The sequence below is a fragment of the Procambarus clarkii genome, chromosome 87 (assembly GCF_040958095.1).
Source record: "Procambarus clarkii isolate CNS0578487 chromosome 87, FALCON_Pclarkii_2.0, whole genome shotgun sequence".
NCBI lineage: Eukaryota > Metazoa > Arthropoda > Malacostraca > Decapoda > Cambaridae > Procambarus > Procambarus clarkii.
Window position 1 is genome coordinate 2,753,746 of NC_091236.1, and position 23,928 is coordinate 2,777,673.

Genomic DNA, 23,928 nt, shown 5'->3' on the forward strand with positions numbered 1-23,928 from the left:
TCTCCCTCCACCCCTCCCCTAGTGTTCTCCCCCTCCCCTCCCCTAGTGTTCTCCCCCACCCCTCTCCTAGTGTTCTCCCCCACCCCTCCCCTAGTGTTCTCCCCCACCCCTCCCCTAGTGTTCTCCCCCACCCCTCCCCTAGTGTTCTCCCCCACCCCTCCCCTAATGTTCTCCCCGCCCCTCCCCTAGTGTTCTCCCTCCACCCCTCCCCTAGTGTTCTCCCCCTCCCCTCCCCTAGTGTTCTCCCCCACCCCTCTCCTAGTGTTCTCCCCCACCCCTCCCCTAGTGTTCTCCCCCACCCCTCCCCTAGTGTTCTCCCCCACCCCTCCCTAGTGTTCTCCCCCACCAGCGTGGCGTCGACACAGGCCCCATAACAGGCATGTGTTGAGGAGGGCAGACGGCAGGGGAAATTATGTGTCATTGTGAGCGCGACCCTTTCCCCGCCCTGAGTGACGTATCAAGATGGCGGGGGAATTCCTGATCATTTTATTACAGTGGCGGGGAAAAATGGCAACTGGCACTCGTGTGTGTGTGTGTTGGGGGGGGGGGGGGAGATGGTGCCTCTTGTATCCTATGGCAACGTCATGGTATATTGTGGATGGTTGTGTTGTTAATATCGTTGGGGGGGGGGGTTAGGGGGGTTATGGGGGGGGAGGGTTATTATTTTCTGTGTGTGGATTGGTGAGTTGTTCTTCTGTTCTTCTTTCAATAAGCTCCCTTACTATCCCTCACCATCCCTACTATCCCTCACCATCCCTCACCTAATCATAAGTTCCCTCACTATCCCTCACTATCCATACATTTTAAGTAGAGGGTGCTCCTGGTGGGTGAGTGCCTATCCCGGGTGTGAGGTGGCCAGATATGTCTTGGTGTTGTGTCAAGGTCACTGGTGTCAAGTGTGTCAAGTGATAAGTATAAAGTGTGTCAAGGACTGGCATAAAGTGTGTCAAGGACTGGCATAAAGTGTGTCACGGACTGGCTTAAAGTGTGTCACGGACTGGCATAAAGTGTGTCAAGGACTGGCATAAAGTGTGTCAAGGACTGACATAAAGTGTGTCAAGGACTGACATAAAGTGTGTCAAGGACTGACATAAAGTGTGTCAAGGACTGACATAAAGTGTGTCAAGGACTGGCATAAAGTGTGTCAAGGACTGGCATAAAGTGTGTCAAGGACTGGCATAAAGTGTGTCAAGGACTGGCATAAAGTGTGTCAAGGACTGGCATAAAGTGTGTCAAGGACTGACATAAAGTGTGTCAAGGACTGGCATAAAGTGTGTCAAGGACTGACATAAAGTGTGTCAAGGACTGGCATAAAGTGTGTCAAGGACTGGCATAAAGTGTGTCAAGGACTGGCATAAAGTGTGTCAAGGACTGGCATAAAGTGTGTCAAGGACTGGTGGCGTTAAGACAAGTGTTAAGTGCAGTAATAACATACTTCGGTTGTAATAATAATAATTCTAATTAATAATAATTAATAACTCATGTTAAGTTACCACCATTAATAACGTAAAATTTTATTATTGTAAATTGTTAATAAATTAACACTTTATAATAAGGTAAAGTGAAGTAGTGGTGGTGGGGGTCAGTTGGGGGTAGTGGTGGTGGGGTCAGTTGGGGGTAGTGGTGGTGGGGTCAGTTGGGGGTATTGGTGGTGGGTCAGTTGGGGTAGTGGTGGTGGTGTTGGGAGTGATCGTGGTGTTGGGAGTGGTGGTGGTGATGGGAGTGGTGGTGGTGTTGGGAGTGATCGTGGTGTTGGGAGTGGTGGTGGTGATGGGAGTGGTGGTGGTGTTGGGAGTGGTGGTGGTGTTGGGAGTGGTGGTGGTGTTGGGAGTGATGGTGGTGTTGGGAGTGGTGGTGGTGTTGGGAGTGGTGGTGGTGTTGGGAGTGGTGGTGGTGTTGGGAGTGGTGGAGGTGTTGGGAGTGGTGGAGGTGTTGGGAGTGGTGGTGGTGTTGGGAGTGGTGGTGGTGTTGGGAGTGGTTGGGAGTTACAAGTTGAATGTTGGATTTCAAGAAAGAACAAGTATATGGTATGCCTAAAGCACTAATACGCACAGCGTTTTGGGCAAGATCTGGGAAAACTTAAAATCTCAGACTTAAGACTAATTGAGATCAAGAGCATGAACTGAACTGACATATGTTGACATTTAGGAGATAAGGTAAGTTACAATTCAATTTATTTCTTTATTATGCACCCCATACCCATACCGTGGGCGGTGGTGTAAAGGATTACTGAGGCACATAATCGGTTCAGGAACTGAACCCTCTAGTTCGTTTAGCTAAGCAAATAACAATCTTTTGACGCTAGTTACATAATTTTTAATGTTATATATATATGTACACATAGTCATACATACATGTATATATATATATATATATATATATATATATATATATATATATATATATATAATATATACATATACATATATACACATACACATACATATTCAATCACCTACACAAATACACACATCAATAATCCTTTGCATCACAAGTGATTCAACAAGAGGCTCACAACAGTCACTATACAAGGCACTACACACACAGATCACACTAACGTGATGCATCAAATGAACAAAAGCTCAGTCGATTAAGGCAGTGTCTGGGATACTCGCGGACGCAGGTTCGAATCCTCGTCACGGCCCTTGTGGATTTGTTCAATATACAAGGCACTTTACAACTATGGTGAGTCACAGAGGTACTAGTCTTGCTGCACACCCACCCAACTGGGCGGCAGCTTTACAGTCATGTGCTCCACACCCACTCAACTGGGCGGCAGCTTTACAGTCATGTGCTCCACACCAACCCAACTGGGAGGCATCTTTACAGTCATGTGCTCAACACCCACCCAACTGGGCGGCATCTTTACAGTCATGTGCTCCACACCCACCCAACTGGGAGGCATCTTTACAGTCATGTGCTCCACACCCACCCAACTGGGAGGCATCTTTACAGTCATGTGCTCAACACCCACCCAACTGGGAGGCTTCTTTACAGTCATGTGCTCCACACCCACCCAACTGGGCGGCAGCTTTATAGTCATGTGCATGCATTACCTACAGTAAGGAAATTTTGGATACTTCGCTAAGATTTCGGGCAGCACATCATTATGAATGAAGTACTTACACATTTCTTATACACCATTGATGGTGTTATCTCTAAATTCCGCGATTTTTTCACATTCCATTATATAATGACGCCAAGTACGCGAGTAGTTCCGTTGACAGAGTTTACATTTAGTCAGATCTACATCAGCAGATGTTACAAACTCCAGAGGTACTTGTAGCCGAGCCTAAGTCTAGCAGTGGTAACATCTAGAAGTCTGCTAACCTTATTGGATGACCCAGAGACGTGCGGTACTTCCTTCATAATAGAATGATGGTAGGCACAGGCCATGCATTCTGAATCTTTCAAAAATCTGTGTCAGGTTGAAGAGGTGACTTTGGAATGACTCGCCCAGCACTAGAATATCATCCAAGAAGGCTAGCACAGTTTCCCAATTCAGCTCCCGTTATACCAAATTCATAACTCATGCATAGGTGGCTGGGGCATTACAGAGACCGAAAGCCATTTTCTTAAATTCGAATAGCCTATATATGGTGATGAATCCCGTCTTTTTCTGATCTTCCTCTGCTATGTTGATTTGGTAGTAAGCCGAGTTGGCATCCAGCTTACTAAACCATTCATTCCCCGCTAATGTGTCCAGGTACTCATCAACTAGGGGGAGTGGGTACACATCCTTTATGGTGCGGGAGTTCAGTTCACAGTAATCTACGTACCACCGAACAGAGGTATTCCCTTTTCCTCACTAGGACTGGTGCCGATGCCCATTCAGACATTGACGGTTGGATGATACCCGCATCAAGCATGCACTGATGGTGTACTTTTTCCTCCTGTGTAAAACATGCAGGTGTCCGTCGTATTTTCTGTTTCACAGGTCTGACATTGCCTGTGTCAATGTGATGGGATACTTCCAGAAAAGATCCTAGGTCAAATTCACTTGAAGCAAAGATGTCATGATAAGTCCATAATTGGTGGGTCAGTTGGCTCGCCTGTTCCGCTGTCAATGTTTCTTCGATGCCCTGTAGCATGTTCACCATATAACTGGGTAGAGTACCCTGGGTCTCCTTTGATACCTCCCTTACTGCCATAGCCGGGCCAGGTCCAGGTAAAATTTCACATGCCGCCTCTGCATTGGCCCCATGCATTTGCCTCTTTAGTGTTATATTCCGCCCGGTCACATTGAGTATGCATATCCTCAAGGTTTTCCCCTTCTGATGGAGCGTGCGAATGAATGGCAATTTTCCGTCGTCCGCGGGCGCAACTACACACTGGGACATACTACTGTCCAGTTCACATTTGACTTTAGCAACCGAATGCGGTGGGATGACTGTGTATTGAGACACTGCTACTTTAACTATGCAAGGATCTAGGCTAGAGTTAAGGGTGCCTTCCCTTCCCAACTGCATGGGAGGATCACCTGCCCCTGTAATATCATACGAGATTTGGCTAGGGCTGTGCTGACACTCTGACTTTTCATAAAATCTAGCCCGAGTAACATTTTATCTTCAATTGGGGCCACATATTCATTTACTTTAAATATTTTCCCCTGCAATTAGAAGTGTAACAGGACCTATCAGCGTTCCAGGAATGCACATACATTTCCCAGCTGTGTTGAGGGGTGATTTGCTTTATTACCTGTGGTGGAGATATTAGCTTGTGGTGGACCTCCTGAGAAATGATTGTGACTTCCTCAGCTGTATCAACTATTGCTCTTACAGTTACATTCCCCACCTGAATTGGGATCCAGAACATTGAACCTGATCTCAGTTGCCTGATAGTTATTTGCTCCTGCTCCTCTGCATCTTGCTCGCCAGTGTCCGAAGGTGTATGAACTTCGTCTACCTCATCCTCCCTGGAGGACAAACTAACCTCTTCTTGAGTTGACTCTCCCTCGTCACATACTTGCTCAAAATTTTAACCTACCCCTTTAATCTACGTGTTGATAGAATCTTTTAATCTACCTGTTGATAGAACTCTTTCTCTCCTTGGGACTCATCAATTTCGCTTATGCCTATTGTCCTTGTCTCCAGGTGCCGAGACGTCAGCAGCACTGTCAGAATATACCCAATAGGTCTGCCTACCTTCTTGGTGGATGTCTGATGAGGGTATTTGGAAGGTGTAAGTTTCGAGCCCTTGAGGATACTCTGGCATTATCGAATGTAGCACAGCTACAACCTGCTGGCCTGGTATACAATGGGTCGGATCTAGGCCTATTGAGCCGACCTGTCCATGTTTAGAGAGGAATTTTCATCATTGAATGAAACATAGCTTGTTGTCGGAATGCTCCCCCTGTTTGAGGGCTTCGTCCCTGCCACCCTTGGAACTTGGGCACTCCCGAGCAAAGTGACCGTCTTCCCCACATATGAAACCCTCCTTATTCCGCCTGTGTGACAGGCTGCTGTGAAAACGAGATGACAAAATAACGGTTGTGAGACGCCTCAAACCCACACACACACATCGTCCATTCTTTCATGAACCCCTGAGATTCCCGAGACCACTTTATCTAATTTTGCAGCCATACCTGCAAGTTGTCTAATTTTGTATCTATACCAGCAAGAGAGGGAGAACCTGATACAACAACTTTTTGCCGGTAAGCACTGTTACCCTGACTAGATGGGGTAGTGGTCGGTGATGAATCCGGGAATTTTGTGGTAGTCCGTGGACGGAGACGAAAAGTATTACTACTTCGGGACGGTTGTTTGTATCTGGAAGGTCTACCCACAGCATTTATCTGCACTGCTGGGCCTTGGGACATACGCTGATGTGAGCCGTATGTAGATGAACCTGAGGACCAGTGAATAGCAACAGAGTTATGTTGAAACGTCTGAGCCCGATCAATAGCCTTTTCCATGGATGAAATGTTTGCGTTGGAAATATATCCCGCTAAGCGCTTGTCCAGTAATCGCTGGTCAAATCACATGATTACCATCTGCTCTTCTTCCACCCGTGGTAGATGCTTGTAGGTTCAATGAGCCAAAATGCTGGACTCTGTCAGCCCATTCAAAGATGATCCTCCTCCGGCTCCTGATGAGCTTGGGTAAATTTCATCATAGCAATGTCCAAGACTTCCCTGTCTCCAAACTGCTTTGTGAGCTTATGCATTATACGAGTATTATCAATGGATAGTTCTCGGTCGAGAATCCGATTGTAAAAATCGCCTACTTTTCCCGTGAGACACAAACCCAAATTTGTCAGGGAAGTAGCTCCGTTCCAGTAATTTTGAGCTGCATAAGATTCATAAGAGTCCAATCGGATTTACCATCATAATCCAACTCCTGAGATGGCAGAAGGAATAAGTTTTTCTGGCGGTCATGACTGGCCCACCGGCCAGGGTAAGTGCAGTCGTCAGAATTAGAATTCTGGGAACTAGACGACGAATGTCGAATGGGACCACGAGTTGAATGAGACGACCTATGATCTGAGACACGCCACTGTTGCATAAAATGTGAACTGCCAAACCGCTGAGTACCCCGAGGTGAAGACAGATGTCTGACCTGGCTGCGTCCAACAGCACCTCCAGAAGCAGCAGAGGCACCCCTCTCGCTTGATGATGAGTGTGAACGACCCCTTAGCATTTGGTTCCACGAGAATGTGGGAGCTCAAGCCATGAAGGGACAGGTCTGTGTCAAAAGATATAGCATTCAGCAAGGGAGCTGTAACCCGAAAGTGGGAGATACAGTGGATGTTGTCTGCCGTGGTCGTGCACGTGTGTCTAAACCTTACAATTCTATTTGCCAGTGTGTACGACACTCCAGGTAGTGGTAATGGGTCACCAACTGGAGCTGAGTTTATTCTGAGGCGAGGAATCCTGCAGTAATGAAAAGCCGAAGCTCAGAAATATTTTTGTGCTGAATGTACGCTCACAGCCAGGTTAACCACAAAATAATTAAAATAAGGCACGACAGGGAACAGACCTTAATTCTAGGAATGTTCAAGAATAGTATTCCATATTCAAAAATGTAACTAATGGATGTAGGTGAATCTTAGGAATTATTCAGTATGCTTGAGGTAGTAACTCACTGTATCAATTCAAAATGGAGAAAAAACAGGGTGGGTCCCAATATTTAGGACTACCTGAACCCAATGTTACTCTCTCCCAGAAGTTAAAAACTTAAACATTACTTGGAACGGTATTGAACATTTACTAGGACTGGATAATTGTAAGTTCGAACACTTAACTTAGCCATGCACTTAAATCTAGGATCATGCACTTAAATCTATGGTCAAGCACATAAATCTAGGGTGTTTGTCAATATACCCAAATGTCATAGATTCATGTCTACTGACGAAAATAATTGTTTCTAAGACGCACTTAGCATACAGCAAGGCACAATCTGGCACCTTTAAAAAGTGCAACTTAGGTAAGAATATGTCTAAGTACCCCACTGGTCAATGTAGGAATCACATGAATTTATGCCACCTTAACAAGTGGAAATTGTCAAATCACAATATTTCAGGTTTTAATATTTCATTTTCAGCTATTTATATTCATTAGTATCATTCACTTAAATCTTGATATATCAATATATTTCACATTTATTTCAGGTAAAAGTATCTAGATTCACTTAAAACTAGACTCATGCACTTATATCTAGCAATGCATATATGTTTTAAAGTTCATGCACTTATTAATACACAAAACATGTATTTCAAGTGAATGGAGAATCTTTGTGGTACACACAAGGTAGAAATCAGGTCTCCTTTAAATCAGTTCAAAATACACCTGCACTAGTTTTCCTGACACATATTCCTCCCTGGAGTCATACATATGAGGAAAGTTCGAGCAGAACATTTACACTACAGCACAGCGAGGTGCAATAAACACTTTGTAGAACTGAAGCCACTGGGTCCTCTGCAAGCGTAAGCAAACAATAACACTGAGCCCGGATACGCTCATGAACGGCGGGGCTGAATCCCTGAGTTGGTAACCACTTCCTCTCTTCTCAATAAAAAAAAATGCAGAAGACTTGGAATTTTGGGGTAGAATAACAAGAGAATAGTAAATGCAGAGAAAACGCCAGCTACAAAATAAGTGGCAAGTGCAAATACCAACTGGAGGGGCGTGCCGACAGCATGCAGGAACAAACATGGCCGCGGCCGGGCAGGGTGATGGCGCCGTCTTGAGAACAATGAATACTTGCCGAAATTAAAAAAAAAAAAAAAAAAAAAAAAAAAGAGAATTGCCAAAAATGGAGAAAATTGATACCTTGCACAGAGCAAAAACTCGAGAAACTGAATCTAACGTTGAGAAACTTGCTGGATGAATGGGAGCCGTAGGAAACTCGGAGTTCAGGAGGAAAAATGTGACAAAATATAGAATCACAGAAAAACACAAAAAATGGGGAATAAAGCCCACATACCGAAATCAGGGACCACAATATCTCAGATAATGCAGCTGAAAAATATGGATCAACAACTAGCAAACCGGAGAACATCTATGGTGCAACCGACGACAGTAATTGAAACTGTAATGTTGAACACGAATTCTCAATCGGATTCAGCAGGATGATGATGCAGACAGCATGGCGAGGTCCTCTTGATCACCATGTAGGCCGATTACTCACTGCGCCAGCGTGGAGGCGGTCGCTTATGGAGAATGGGGGCATTCGACATATGGGTGTAATAATGAAGACAGTTGTTCACCTTGAGCTGAAGTCTTCTGGGGGACGGGCTGAAGCAATACGATGCGTTCTCAAGGGAGAGAATGGGCGAGGTCCAAGAAATCTGGCTAATATGGGGCTGGTTAACAACTGTCCTTGGGGGCGTCAGTAACATGTCTCCTTGCAGTCATGTGCGGTTCTTCTGTCTCTCTCCCTCCTCCGGGCATGCGAGTGGGTGTGCGCAGACACAATGAGCAGGGCCGCCGTCTACCAATCAGGGGCACCTAGCATAAGAGATATTCCCGCTGGCGAGCACATTGAATGTGGTTCCCTCCACAATAACATAGTACCTATGTAACTAATACTTATAGTTCTAATGTTCATAATTCCTCTGTGGTAGATTTCCAGTTACAACCTACCACCAGGCACCAACCCTTTCTCAAGAACTATAGTATGTCCCATGGTATCCATCCCATCGCTGTGGTTAGCAGAATAGACGTATTGCTCCAATTTTAACGACAGTTGTATTTTTCCAGTACCAGTAAATTTTGAAATTTACGTACTATTTTCCATGCTATTCGAATATTATAGATCAGCTACATCCTACTGAAGGCTCGTAGTTTTGTTTTGAGAAATCTTGGTAGTTTTCAGAAAATTATAATAAACACTATAAATTATTTCATATAATAATTGAGCTTCCACCAATCAATATTATATACAATAGTGTGGGTTTCCAAAATCTAAAGAGAATGGAATGTAGAAATGTTCATAGAAAACAATGTTACAGTGGAATGTCTATGGGGAACACTACTTCAAACAGGACAGATTCAACATTCACACCATGTTTATGGGGTCCTCTATCACTCAAAAGGATTGGTATGGGGGTCCACTACTATCTTTTGGATAGGTATAGAGGTCCATTAATGCCCACAGGATGGGTATGGTCCACTACTGCCCCCAGGGTAGTTATGGGGTTCCGAGGATACATACCCAGGGTAGGTATGTAGGTCCGACAGACCCATTGGCAGTATCCATGTCGTGGTGTGGAGTGCGAGGTGGCTTGTGCGCTGGAGGGGGGAAAATAGAAACTGAAGCACCCGTGTCAACCAGGTAACGGCGTCGGGAGGTACGATCAACCATATATAAAAGTGAAGCATCCAAGGCGGCAGGGTTGCTGGTCGTCAACAGACCCCCGCCAGAGCTGTTTCCCGAAGCACACGGCTGACGGCAGTTCCGGGCTCTAGCCTCAGACCTGCGATGGTACAGCAGTAGTATGGGTTGGAGTCAGCCGTCAGGGACGGGCTGCGGGACTTGCACTGGGAATGTTGGCGGCTCTGAATAGCACTGAGAAGTTGGCTGTTCATTTGGGTCGTCACTATTGAGTGGTCAGAGGCAAGGTATTTCCTGACCAGAGTGAGTCGCCTGGTGCACTATGGATTCAGTCTACAATTTTTCGTAAGACTCTCTGGTGTCACGTTGTCGTTCTGGGCAAGGAGAAGCATGCGAATGTGTAAGGGCAAAGCACTGTAGGAACAGAACCCGGAACCGGTCATTGTCACATGCTCCACTCGCCGGCCGTAGTAAGAGCTCCATTTGCTGAAGCATTTGGGATAGTGTCCGATCCCCGAGGCTGCAATAGCTACTACTGGTGAGGAGCAGGTCACGCTGGCGGCTTCTACATACCGTGGCTGCAGCGAGGAGAGCAGTCTTCATGGCGGCGAATCCGTGTGTGGTTGCCGCTGTTATAACCACAGCTTGTACCTCTTGAATGGTGTCCAGAAGCAATGCTGTCACAATGAGTGTATACTGCTATGCGTCGTCGGTTACCTTGTAAGCGTCAAAGCAGGCCTCTACCTGTGCAAACCATGCCTCTGGATCAGACGAAAGATATGCTGGTAGCGTAAACGTGGGCGCTATGGTTTGTTTACTATGGTGGGGGCCATGGTTTGGTTTGTTTTGAATAGTTTCTTTAATTTTTACATGGTTTGTTTGTTTTTTTGGGAAATACTGATGTGAAATCGACTCCGGGGTTACGACTTTAGTGCCCTAATATCCATCAGACAAGGATTTAGTAAACACAAGGCTCTGATCCACACACATATATTCTACAGCTGTACAAACCCAAGGAGGTTGTGAGAGCGCGTCTGGTCTCGTGGTTTTCTGCATGTTGATCTCCCGCTGGTTGGTTTCTTCTCTGCCGTTTTCACTCAACTCCGCTATGTTGGAGGGAGTAATGAAGTCACTACAAGTCCATTAACAATGTTGGAATATTGTAACACAAATAAGACTATAGTAGCTAATATTGACAAGTAAATATTTAAGTGAGTAAATTAATAATTTAGCCCCCGTGCTGTAGTGGTTTAGACGTTCGCTTGGTGTTCCACGAGCGATTTGTCCTGGGTTCGTATCTGGCCGAGAAGGATTTACTGGGCTCAAATCCTTAACTGTAGCCTCTGCTTAACAGTAGAATGGGTACCTGATTGTTAAATGATTCTTCGTGGGGGTCGTATTCCAGGGAACATAGGATTGAGGACTTGCCCGAAACGCTTCACGTACAAGAATGTTAGAACTATTGTATATATCAATAAAAAATGATTAATTGATAACAAACATAGTTATCAATTTATTGTAACATAGGGGGGGTGGGGGTAATCGACTCTACCTTTAACTCTCCCTATCTTCACCCTTTACGCATGCCTGTATTCCAAAGTACCTCCGCAGTAACACCTCCGAGAATTCTATAGGACCGCCGTGAACGCTGACGTACGTCGAAACGCCACTGCAGTCAGAGAGAACAACTGACCAAGCGGCCCCCGGCAATTGGAATGTCCGCCCTTCAAACTGGCGCAGAAACACCCGGTAATCCTTTTCAGTAGCCAACTTCACCACTGTTCGATGGGTAGTTAACAGCTCCGCCTTATAAACAGCAGCCACATCCAGACTCAGCACATCACACAGCGTCAGCTCCACTGTAGGGTAGTTCACCTTGCTGGAGAACACCAGTCCAACAGACTGAGCCTGCAACATAGTGGTAATGGGGCCCCCCCATCACAGCACACGCCGGATGGGGAAGACAACACCACGTCAACGACCAGCCGCTAGTTAGGCACACCAACAACTGGCAAGAGCAGGATGGGACAACCTCTCCCTCTGGTGGCTGACACTGGAATCTTAACTATCTCAGTTAAACACTCAACACATCATGAAATATAACATATAATATGATAATAATAATACAATACACTACATGTGTATTTAATGATATTTCAATAAAGATATGCATAAATTTAAATACTACAGCATGTTATAATTGGTAATAAAGAAACCTTGACCATATGAAAAGATATGACCTCTGATAGTGGTCATACCTTTGAGAGTGTATCCAGTCTGAACCGGTTAGGCTAGGTCATAACATGCACCCGCTTGAAAGAGGCAAGCCACGGAGAAACATGATCAAGATTCTCTAGTAGTTTGCAGAGATACACAAGGGGGATACGAACAGCGACCTGGAACTGAGGGAACAGGTCATACCCGGTAATAATGGGAACACACTGGACAAATATATTTTTAAGAGTGATATAGGAAAGTAGTGGGTTGGGAATATTGCAACAGATGAATGGATCGGGCTGTTGCTATCCATATTGGGACAAACAGTTTCAGCAATATATTGAACAGATAGATGGGTGAGAGGACCCGAAAAGCATAGGCCCCACAGGACTGCTGTGATCCTTCATAATTCTGATGTCCTTGTAGTTAGGGACACCAGTGTCGGGGGCATCATGGTTGGGTGGTCCCTGGGAGGGTCACCAGTGTGTCGGGGGCATCACGGTTGGGTGGTCCCTGGGAGGGACACCAGTGTGTCGGGGGCATCATGGTTGGGTGGTCCCTGGGAGGGTCACCAGTGTGTCGGGGGCATCACGGTTGGGTGGTCCCTGGGAGGGTCACCAGTGTGTCGGGGGCATCACGGTTGGGTGGTCCCTGGGAGGGACACCAGTGTCGGGGGCATCACGGTTGGGTGGTCCCTGGGAGGGACACCGTGCAGGGTTCCAGGTAATCATCAACATCTGCAGATGGAACATTCTTTATAATATTTTCATAAGTATTGTCTTGGTCCACGGTCTCATAGATGTGTTCGTCGTCGTCCTCTACACATTGAACTTTCGCAGGCAAACTTCCACAGGAATTTTCTGGGTCTATGGTCTCGCAGATGTGTTCAGCAGCGTCCTGTGCATATAAAACTTTCGCTGAAATATTTTCATATGTATTGTCTTGGTCCACGGTCTCGTAGATGTGTTCATCATCGTCCTCTAAATATTCAACTTTCGCAGAAAAACGTCCACAAGCATTTTCTGGGTTTATGGACACGCAGATGTGTTCAGCAGCGTCCTGTGCATATGAAACTTTCGCTGAAATATTTCCATCAGCAGTTTCTGGATACACGTTCTCGTAGATGTTTTCACTTCTCACCACCTCATCATTAATCTGGAAATTTTATAACATTGAAGGTTAATAAGAAATTACATGGAATTAATGTTTAAACCAAACAAATTGTTATTATTGTTCTTTATGGGATTTAGATGAATATATATATATATATATATATATATATATATATATATATATATATATATATATATATATATATATATATATATATATATATATATATATATTCTATTATACAGGAACATTCCCCTCCAAGACGATGAACTCGACAAATACCTGCAAGTCCATTCAAGTTGACCCTTACACTTTAGTGGTCTCAAAACTATAATTAATTTGTGCTGACCCAATATTTCCAAGCCTCTTACTCACTATGAATCTGAACTTTAATGACAGGTGTGTCTGCATGACACGTGGCACTGTTAGGTGTGTGTGTCTGATGACAAGTGGCACTGTTAGATGTGTGTCTGCATGACAAGTGGCACTGTTAGGTGTGTGTGTCTGATGATAGGTGGCAAAGTTAGGTCTGTGTCTGCTGACAAGTGGCACTGTTAGGTGTGTGTGTGTCTGTTGACAGATGGCACTGTTAGGTGTGTGTCTGATGACATGTGGCACTGTTAGGTGTGTCTGATGACAGGTGGCACTGTTAGGTGTGTGTCTGATGACAAGTGGCACTGTTAGATGTGTGTGTCTGTTGACAGATGGCACTGTTAGGTGTGTGTCTGATGACAGGTGGCACTGTTAGGTGTGTGTCTGATGACAGGTGGCACTGTTAGGTGTGTGTCTGATGACAAGTGGCACTGTTAGGTGTGTGTGTCTGTTGACAGATGGCACTGTTAGGTGTGTGTCTGATGACATGTGGCACTGTTAGGTGTGTGTCTGATGACAAGTGGCACTGTTAGCTGTGTGTGTGTCTGTTGGCAGATGGCACTGTTATATGTGTGTTAGATGATAGGTGGCACTCTTAGGTGTGTGTCTGTTGACAGGTGGCACTGTTAGATGTGTGTGTCTGATGACATGTGGCACTGTTAGTGTGTGTCCTGGGAAAACTGACTCATGGGATTTATTTACTGATTTCAATTTATATTAATTTATTTATATAAATTTATTTTTCGTTAATTGATTTACTTGATAGCGGACTGTATGATGATGATGTGGACTGTATGTTTATTTTTCCCACAAGTAGTTTCCTACACAACCTGGGTGGGTTTATTAATTATATAGCCTATCAATCGAAATTTAATCGATTGGTAGACATTTACTTCAAATGTGAGAGGAGTTTGAATACCAATGATTAGTAAATTAAATTAAACAAACACAGCTAATCTGAATAATTGTTATTGGCGTGGTCAACCAGATATGAACACAGAAGATCCAACAAACCAAGTCTCCTCGTAGGTGAGGCTACTGGCGTCACGGATCACGTGTTGGTCAAGATCATTACTGCTATTTCTTCTTTCCCTTAATGACACCTTTCAAAAGCGGCACATAGTATCAATCATAACTAATATATGACGGCTATCTGAGGGGAAATGATTATTCTAATTAATGAATGATATTTACCCTCTCGGGTGGCTCGCCTCATGTCCTCAGTAGCCTACCCTAAATCTTACTGGCCAGAAATAGCTAGATTTATTATGTTATCGGCTAGAGAACACTTCCCTTTTTGTTGATGATGGGAGGTTTGTACATCCCATAACACTGTGTCTAGAGGGAAATAATAGCAGAGCTTCAAGCGTGCTCTAGGCGAGACTTTGTTGATGTTAAATTTTCAAGGCGTCTGCTCCTTCTCGGCTCGAGACGCATCCCTCTCGTTGGTTCCTAATTAGTCATTATCGACTTAAGAAGGTAGACTATGTATTTGCTGGTTATTTAATTAAATTCAGTCCTGGAGAATATTTTTTTGTCATATTTAATCCCCAGGCTGGCAGATTTAAAGATACGTGTTATACGTAAATGAATATTTGATGACATGGCAAACATCTCATTTTCTCTGTACAGCCATGAAGTTCATTCTCTGAAATAAAGTATAGTTAGTATGTTCCTGACATAACCGTTTTTGCTTGGTATGCCAGGATAGTAATTTGGTGTCGAAAATGCCGACATGATACTGGTGGGGGGGGGGGGGAATACGGGTCGGAGAGCAATATTTTTAACTGACGAACACTAATACTCCTCCTCAGAATTACAAGATACAATTACATTTGATATTAGTAGTTAGTAAGTGGAACATTTGTGCGTCGGTTCGAACCGGACGGATGTCCCGTGCTAGAGTCCCCCGTGGAGTAGAGGTAAGACATTTGCCTGGCATTTTGCAAGCGCTTTGGCCTAGGTTCGTATCCTGGCCGGGAGGATTTATTGGGTGCCAATCCTTAACTGTAGCCTCTGTTTACCCAACAGTAAAATTGGTACCTGGTTGTTAATCGATTTAGCGGATTGTATTCGGGGGAAAATATTAGGTTTAAGGACTTGCCCGAAACGCGTGCTAGTGGCTGTACAAGAATGAAAGAACTCTTGTATATAAAATACAAAAAACATTGCACATGTTGGAAGGCTTTTGGTGATTTTATTTCTCTGCTAAATCTTGTGAGGCAAAGTTTCTATTCTAATTAAATGTTATTTAAACCAGAAGACTGAATGTGATTAATTACTACAGTTAAGTATGATTCTGAGACTGCAGCGGGATCAGTGACATTACTAGCAGTGACGTGTAGCCACTGAGGCCAATGAAATACATCTCGTCAACTAATAATAAATGTATCAAATCAGTTGTCGGATTTATTAGTCAACTATGCTCCCTTTTGCTCATTTGCTACAGCTTGTTTGGCTGACAAATTGGGTTTTAATTTGGTTAGTTAATTTAGAGAATTGAATGTACTCAATCATTAAAGTCAAGTATGGCTCTGAGACTGCAGTGAGTTCAGTGACATTGATTGCAGTGACTTGTAGCTGTTTAGGCTACTGTTCACTGATTTGCCACTGATGCCTCATGAACTCATCTTCAGCTTTAAAGGATGATATCAAGATCAAAGTCTGTTGTCATAGTCAGCTGTGTTCTTCCTTGTATATTTCTATTGGAGTTATATAATCAGCTGACAAATTTAAATTTCTATTTGAATGTTTGTCTGCAGGCATAGGCTTCCTCAGGCTTAATACTGGGTCAGTAAGTAATTTGCTTCCTGCATAATTTAACAGGTTTATTCCCTGATATCTAGTTGGGCTAATAAATTTGTAATAATAGTCTGGACCTACAATGATTCCTCCATCGGTGAGGTGATCAGACTTAATTTTATCTGCCAATTTTATTCCCCTATTTCTCAGGAATTTGGCAGTAGCTCCCATACCTTGTACATGTAGGTCCATTGGAATTGTGTATACCACAATGGCTTGCACTTGACAGTCGTAGCTGCCCAAACGTACTGATGGCTGTACCACCTGGAGATTTGAGGTCCTGTATCAGCTAGGAGCCCCGATATATCTAATGTCACCTGTGTTACAGGCTGTAATTGTAGATCATCTGCCACCTTTTGTGTGACAAATGTTCTCTGTGACCCTTGGTCAAGCAACCCTCGGGTTTTGACCCTGGCCCCTCTTAGTATTGATAGTAAGTTAAGCAGTAAGCAAAGTCGCATTATTTTTGGACTTTGTAGATAGGGCACTGATTTTCTGTCACACCTTGCAGTACTGTCACACCTTGCAGTACTGTCACACCTTGCAGTACTGTCACACCTTGCAGTACTGTCACACCTTGCAGTACTGTCACACCTTGCAGTACTGTACTGTGGTAGGAATTCCACCTAGTGGTTTGGAGACTATTTTTGGTTTCCCTGCACAATTCTGCGTGATGCTGACCTTTGTTACACCTATTACATGCTTTCAGTTGGATCTCACATTCGTGTGAGATCTATCACCGATAATATAGGAAGATAGATCCACAATTTCCTAACTAACAGAACCCAGTGTGTGATAGTCCAACATCAACAAGGTAAATTCCGGACCATCAACCATGAAATGCTCAGTCCCACAGGGTACTGTTCATGCTCCAGTACTCTTTCTCATTTTCATGGCGGACATAGACAATGACGCAAACTATAATACCGTATCATTCATAGCAGATGACATGGATTTTTGTGAGAAGACAACATAAAGGGACAGCAAACCTCCAAACTTATGTAAATCAGGTCTTTCAATCGGCCACAGGAAATAATATAGTTTATAATGAAAATAAGTTCCAGCTCCTGCACTATGGAAAATTGAAAATTGAAAAACGGAAATCACGTACAAAACGCAGTCAATCCATATCTTATAACGTAAAATCAATGAAATAGATTTGGGTGTAATCATGGAAGAAGTCCTTTACTTTAAAGAACATAATAAAGTTCTCGACTGCAAAAAAAAAGACAGGTTTGATAACAAGAACTTATCAAACTAGAGATGCTATACCAATGATGATCCTTTTGAAGATGCTAGTGCCCTCTAGAATGGAATACTGTTGCACAATGACAGCCACTTTCAAAGCTGGAGAAATTGCTGACCAGGAGAGTGTACAGAGATCCTTTACTGCTAGTACCCACTCAATAAACCCTCTAAATTACTGGGGCCGAGTAATATGCCTAAATCTGTATACTCTTGAGCGCAGGCGGGAGATATAATAATTTACACGTGGAAAATATCAGAGGGGCTGGTCCCAAACCTGCACACAGAAATAATACCACATGAGACCAGAAGCCATGGCAGGATGTGCAGAATACACCCTATTGAAAAGCAAAGGTGCAATAGGTGCTCTGAGGGAGAACTCTATCAACATCACAGGCCTAAGACTGTTCAACGCGCTTCCACTACACATAATGGAGATAACTGGCCGTCCCCTCACTGTGTTCAAGAGAGAACTGGATAAACACTTCCAAAGGATACCTGATCAACCAGGCTGTCATTCATACGTCAGGCTGCGAATAGCCGCATCCAATATCAGGCTGCGAGCAGCCGCGTCCAACAGCCTGGTTGACCAGACCATCAACCAAGAGGGTCAGAGACTGGGCCGCTGGGACCTTGAACCCCGGAATCAACTCAAGGTAACCGCAAGGTATGGTGTTTCCTTAGATTTTCAATGTTCACTTTACATTGATCGTACATCACTAATAAAAACTATATTAGTGAATAATGACACAAAGGAATTTTTTTTAAAGAATGGTATGATTTGTAAATATAACACTGAGGTGAATTAATGAATTTCAGTGTTTATTTGAAAGAAATACAAATACTCCCGTTGCAACCACTGTCATGAACTGTGCATTAACACTGTCTCTGAAGCTCAGTGCCATCCCCAGCACCTGTGTTCATGAGTGCAGGTTTGTTATGCGTTGTGCAACTGCTGCTGCCAGAGCACACCATACATCACACTCAACCTGAAGCATGTTTCCAGTGTTTGACTTGCTTAACAGAATGAAAGAAAAGGTAGACTTTCACAGATGTCTTGAAGGAAATGGGATGAGCACACGACGAACGTTCTTGCCAAGTTAAATGGGAAAAGTTTTTACTCAGATCTTTACTCTCAGATCTCAACTTGGAAATTGGCATTCATCTTTACCTGAGATGTGAATGAGTTGCAACAAAATCTTCGGAGCTTTGCAGGAATATCGTCTACATGGCGAATGAAAGGATCCCTACACAAACACGTAGTAATGTTTCTTGCAATATTATATTATACGAAACTTGAGTACTTGAGTTCGTTACTTGCACCGTCGTCGATGACAAGTATTGCACTATAATACATGCGCATGATCTGGGGTTTGTTTCTGGCAATATGCAGATTAACTACATATTATTCATGTGTGGTAGCCATTGAAATCTTTTGGATTGGTCCACTGCCATTGACCCATTTATCTTCAAACCATCATATTTCACATTAGTAAAATGTGTGATTCTTACTTCTAGCCCATAGTGAAGTTTAATAGATGATGCATAAGATGAAGTGGTTTTGTCGAATTATTGGTGAGACTTTGCGACGTATTACGCATTGAGGTTGGTCTTTGTTATCCATCATAATTTACGAAATCCATATTGAATGTAATCTTCCTGCTAACATTTCTTAATTTTTAGTCATAACATTGGCCAAATGTTATGACTGAAGACTGACCAATTCGGCCAGATCTTCTCTCAATTTCTCACTGAAATATCAAAATTACCACCAATAGAGAGTTTGACCCTTACTGGGAGTCATTGGTGCTACAACAAAACTTTGTCAAACTAGCAGAAATTGTTAAAAACGAAATAATGAGAGCTAAACCCAGTTATGAAGTACATATAGCAGGCCAGACACCAACAAATCCTGAAGGTTTCTTCTTCAAATATATATATACCAAAAATTAAGGAGTAGGGTTGGAATCTTTCTCTCATTCCTCTCTTATGTGTCTACCTTACGATAGTGGAAAGTATTGCGATATTCCTCGACCTCAGTAAAAGTCTTGCTACTTGCGTGAGGAGAGGCTCACTAGACAGTAGAGGGCAGATGGTGTGTAAGGGGTTATCCTAAGGTAAACTACAGCCAGGGTTGTAAACACAACAGGGAGTAGGCACGTGTGGTCGTAAGTCCGGGTGGGAATCATTGTAAGTGGAGTGCCGCAAGGCTCTGTCCTGACGCCTCTCTTGTTTACCATCATAGTTACCATCATCATATATACAGTTTACAATCTAAAATGAACAAAGGGAGGGAAGTTTCAGGGGAAAGCGCCAAGCCCTTACGACTATATAACACTTGGAAGGGATCAGGATAAGGATTTGGTATGAGACATGGGGGTTGGGGGGGGTTGGAAAAGTAAAGTGAAAAAGCCCAACCACTTGAACGGTCGGGGATTGAACGCCGACTTGCATGAAGAGAGACCGTCGCTCTACCATTCAGCCCAAGTGGTTGGACTATAACCACTTGGTTTTAGTCTACACATTAGCAAATGTATAGACGATATAACATATACGACGGGAAATAAATTCAGAAAACATAAAATAGCTCAAGATGATCAAGAGAGAGAACATTAAAAATTATGTAAAATTATCATATGGGTCCTATAGTACAAAGCTCCACGTTCTCGACGCAGAAACGCATATCACAAGTTCGATGCCCGGACTGGACAGAAATGGTTGGGCTTTTTTTCTTTCACCTAATGCTCTTTTCACCTAGCTGTAAATAAGCACGTGGTAGTTACATGAATTTACTTGAGCTAAATTGAATGGACTTATCTGAGGTCAATTCGAGAAGGACAGGAAGCCGGCGTCTTGCCTAAGATCCTGATGATCTTTTCAAGTTGGATTTGACAATTTAACAGTTTTGCTAGTAACGGCTTCGGTGGGTAGCTTGTTCCATGGGTTCATAACGTTATGGGTGAAAAAAAACATCTGTTCCCAGGCCTTCATTGTGACTTGTTGAGAGTGAAAACCGTTGCTCCTTGTTTGTGTTACATCTGAACTTCTGAAGAAATTTTCCGGATCAACATCCTTCAAATTGTTCAGTATTTAAAGAGTTTCAATGAGATCCGCCATAAAAATCCCCGCCCCCCCCCCCCCCCACTCCCCGAAAAGTAAAACAAATGCCACTTTGTAATTGTACAACATGTGCCACATTGTAATTGTACAACATGTGTCACATTGTAATTGTACAACATGTGTCACATTGTAATTGTACAACATGTGTCACATTGTAATTGTACAACATGTGTCACATTGTAATTGTACAACATGTGTCACATTGTAATTGTACAACATGTGTCACATTGTAATTGTACAACATGTGTCACATTGTAATTGTACAACATGTGTCACATTGTAATTGTACAACATGTGTCACATTGTAATTGTACAACATGTGTCACATTGTAATTGTACAACATGTGTCACATTGTAATTGTACAACATGTGTCACATTGTAATTGTACAACATGTGTCACATTGTAATTGTACAACATGTGTCACATTGTAATTGTACAACATGTGTCACATTGTAATTGTACAACATGTGTCACATTGTAATTGTACAACATGTGTCACATTGTAATTGTACAACACATGCCACATTGTGATAGTACAACATGAGCTATGCTGCGATGATACAACATGTACCACACTGTGATGTACAAGTAATAGAGCAACATGTGCTCCATGGTGATGGTACAACATGTGCCACACGGTGATGGTACAACATGTGCTCCACGGTGATGGTACAACATGTGCCACACGGTGATGGTACAACATGTGCCACACGGTGATGGTACAACATGTGCCACACGGTGATGGTACAACATGTGCCACACGGTGATGGTACAACATGTGCCACACGGTGATGGTACAACATGTGCCACACGGTGATGGTACAACATGTGCCACACGGTGATGGTACAACATGTGCCACACGGTGATGGTACAACATGTGCCACACGGTGATGGTACAACATGTGCCACACGGTGATGGTACAACATGTGCCACACGGTGATGGTACAACATGTGCCACACGGTGATGGTACAACATGTGCCACACGGTGATGGTACAACATGTGCCACACGGTGATGGTACAACATGTGCCACACGGTGATGGTACAACATGTGCCACACGGTGGTGGTACAACATGTGCCACACGGTGGTGGTACAACATGTGCCACACGGTGGTGGTACAACATGTGCCACACGGTGGTGGTACAACATGTGCCACACGGTGGTGGTACAACATGTGCCACACGGTGGTGGTACAACATGTGCCACACGGTGGTGGTACAACATGTGCCACACGGTGGTGGTACAACATGTGCCACACGGTGGTGGTACAACATGTGCCACACGGTGATGGTACAACATGTGCCACACGGTGATGGTACAACATGTGCCACACGGTGATGGTACAACATGTGCCACACGGTGATGGTACAACATGTGCCACACGGTGATGGTACAACATGTGCCACACGGTGATGGTACAACATGTGCCACACGGTGATGGTACAACATGTGCCACACGGTGGTGGTACAACATGTGCCACACGGTGATGGTACAACATGTGCCACACGGTGATGGTACAACATGTGCCACACGGTGATGGTACAACATGTGCCACACGGTGATGGTACAACATGTGCCACACGGTGATGGTACAACATATGATTGTACCTAACCTTCGTGTTCCAGAGAAGCCTCACGTATATATTTACGTGTTACGTGTCCATGATAGGTACAGCTATATACACGGAGGAGTCTCAGCAGGAGGAACAACGTAATGTCTCTCAGCAGGAGGAACAACGTCATATCTCTCAGCAGGAGGAACAACGTAATGTCTCTCAGCAGGAGGAACAACGTAATGTCTCTCAGCAGGAAGAACAACGTAATGTCTCTCAGCAGGAAGAACAACGTCATATCTCTCAGCAGGAAGAATAACGTAATGTCTCTCAGCAGGAAGAACAACGTCATATCTCTCAGCAGGAGGAACAACGTAATGTCTCTCAGCAGGAGGAACAACGTAATGTCTCTCAGCAGGAAGAACAACGTAATGTCTCTCAGCAGGAAGAACAACGTCATATCTCTCAGCAGGAAGAACAACGTAATGTCTCTCAGCAGGAAGAACAACGTCATATCTCTCAGCAGGAGGAACAACGTAATGTCTCTCAGCAGGAGCAACAACGTAATGTCTCTCAGCAGCTATCATATACAAACCTGGGTGTGTGGCAGCGGAACAGAGTCAGTTTTGCCCGTGGTAGTCTCGTTGCTGCTCCCTGGAAAGGATTAATGCTATATTACACTCTAAGGAATAATCCATTTAAGAATGTCATATTTTCAATTGGAAGTGCTAGTTATAATTTATACTATTTTGTTATTCAACATTTTTATAAATGACCTGTGTCTGTAGGAGTGAATATCCGTCTGTCTGTCTGTCTGTTTGAGGGATGAGGCCAGACGCTTGGGGTTAGCTTCATTCAACTGTATAGAGTGAATATTGAGTTCATCGGGAGTGATAAAGAGGATCCAAGGTCAGTCCAGTGCCCTACTGAAGGGAGGACAAGGACCAGGACTTGTACGTGTATCACCTAACACCTTCATGCTTAAGTGGCACCCTAAGGAAGGTCTAAATCACCGTATACCAGTTGGGGTATCTCTGGGAGCCTTCCTTATTGTGGGTGTTCAAGGCTCATTTGGAAGGACTACGTACTGCTTCTCTGGTAGTCAGTGGTTCGAAGCTCTCATAGTTGAAGTGAATGAAATATTATTACCATGATACAGTGGTCAGTAATATATATATATATATATATGTCGTACCTAGTAGCCAGAACGCACTTCTCAGCCTACTATGGCTACTAAGTACGACATATGTCTATATATATATATATATATATATATATATATATATATATATATATATATATATATATATATATATATATATATATATATATATATATATATATATATATATATATATCCTTGCCCCACAAGGATGTGGGGCAAGGTCCTGGTGGACGTCGCTTTGATTGCTTCAAGCAGATTATCTGCTGAAATGAAGTTGAGGGAGGTATTGTTCCTCGCTCCTGCAGCAGGTTGTCCATCGTCACTGCCCCGGGGCAGGCGCCTAGACCCTAGACAACCACCTGAATTGAGAGAATGATAGCGGACAGTTCCATTTGAATTGAGACGATACCGTCTGTCACACACTTGACAGTTTCCTCTTGGGTGGCCATCTTCTTGGCTGGAAAGAGGCTGTGTGTCAGGTGCGACATGTGCCATGCCTAGATGTGATGACGCCTGGCTGCCCGCTGAGTGCACCCTCTCGTTCCCAGATGGAGAGTAACA

General features: G+C 43.8%; 1 protein-coding gene across 1 annotated transcript in view; it reads right to left on the bottom strand.

Moving 5' to 3' along the window:
* Window positions 1-11,904: 11,904 nt before the first annotated feature.
* LOC123746991 (uncharacterized) overlaps window positions 11,905-23,928 on the bottom strand; it is a 182,307-nt gene continuing 170,283 nt past the window's right edge. Inside the window, exons 15-16 of the mRNA XM_069317267.1 lie at window positions 22,798-22,856; window positions 11,905-13,145 (exon numbers count right to left, since the gene is read on the bottom strand). Of these exons, the coding sequence (XP_069173368.1) occupies window positions 12,669-13,145; window positions 22,798-22,856 (536 nt within the window). The 3' untranslated portion in view covers window positions 11,905-12,668. The remainder of the gene's footprint in view (window positions 13,146-22,797; window positions 22,857-23,928) is intronic.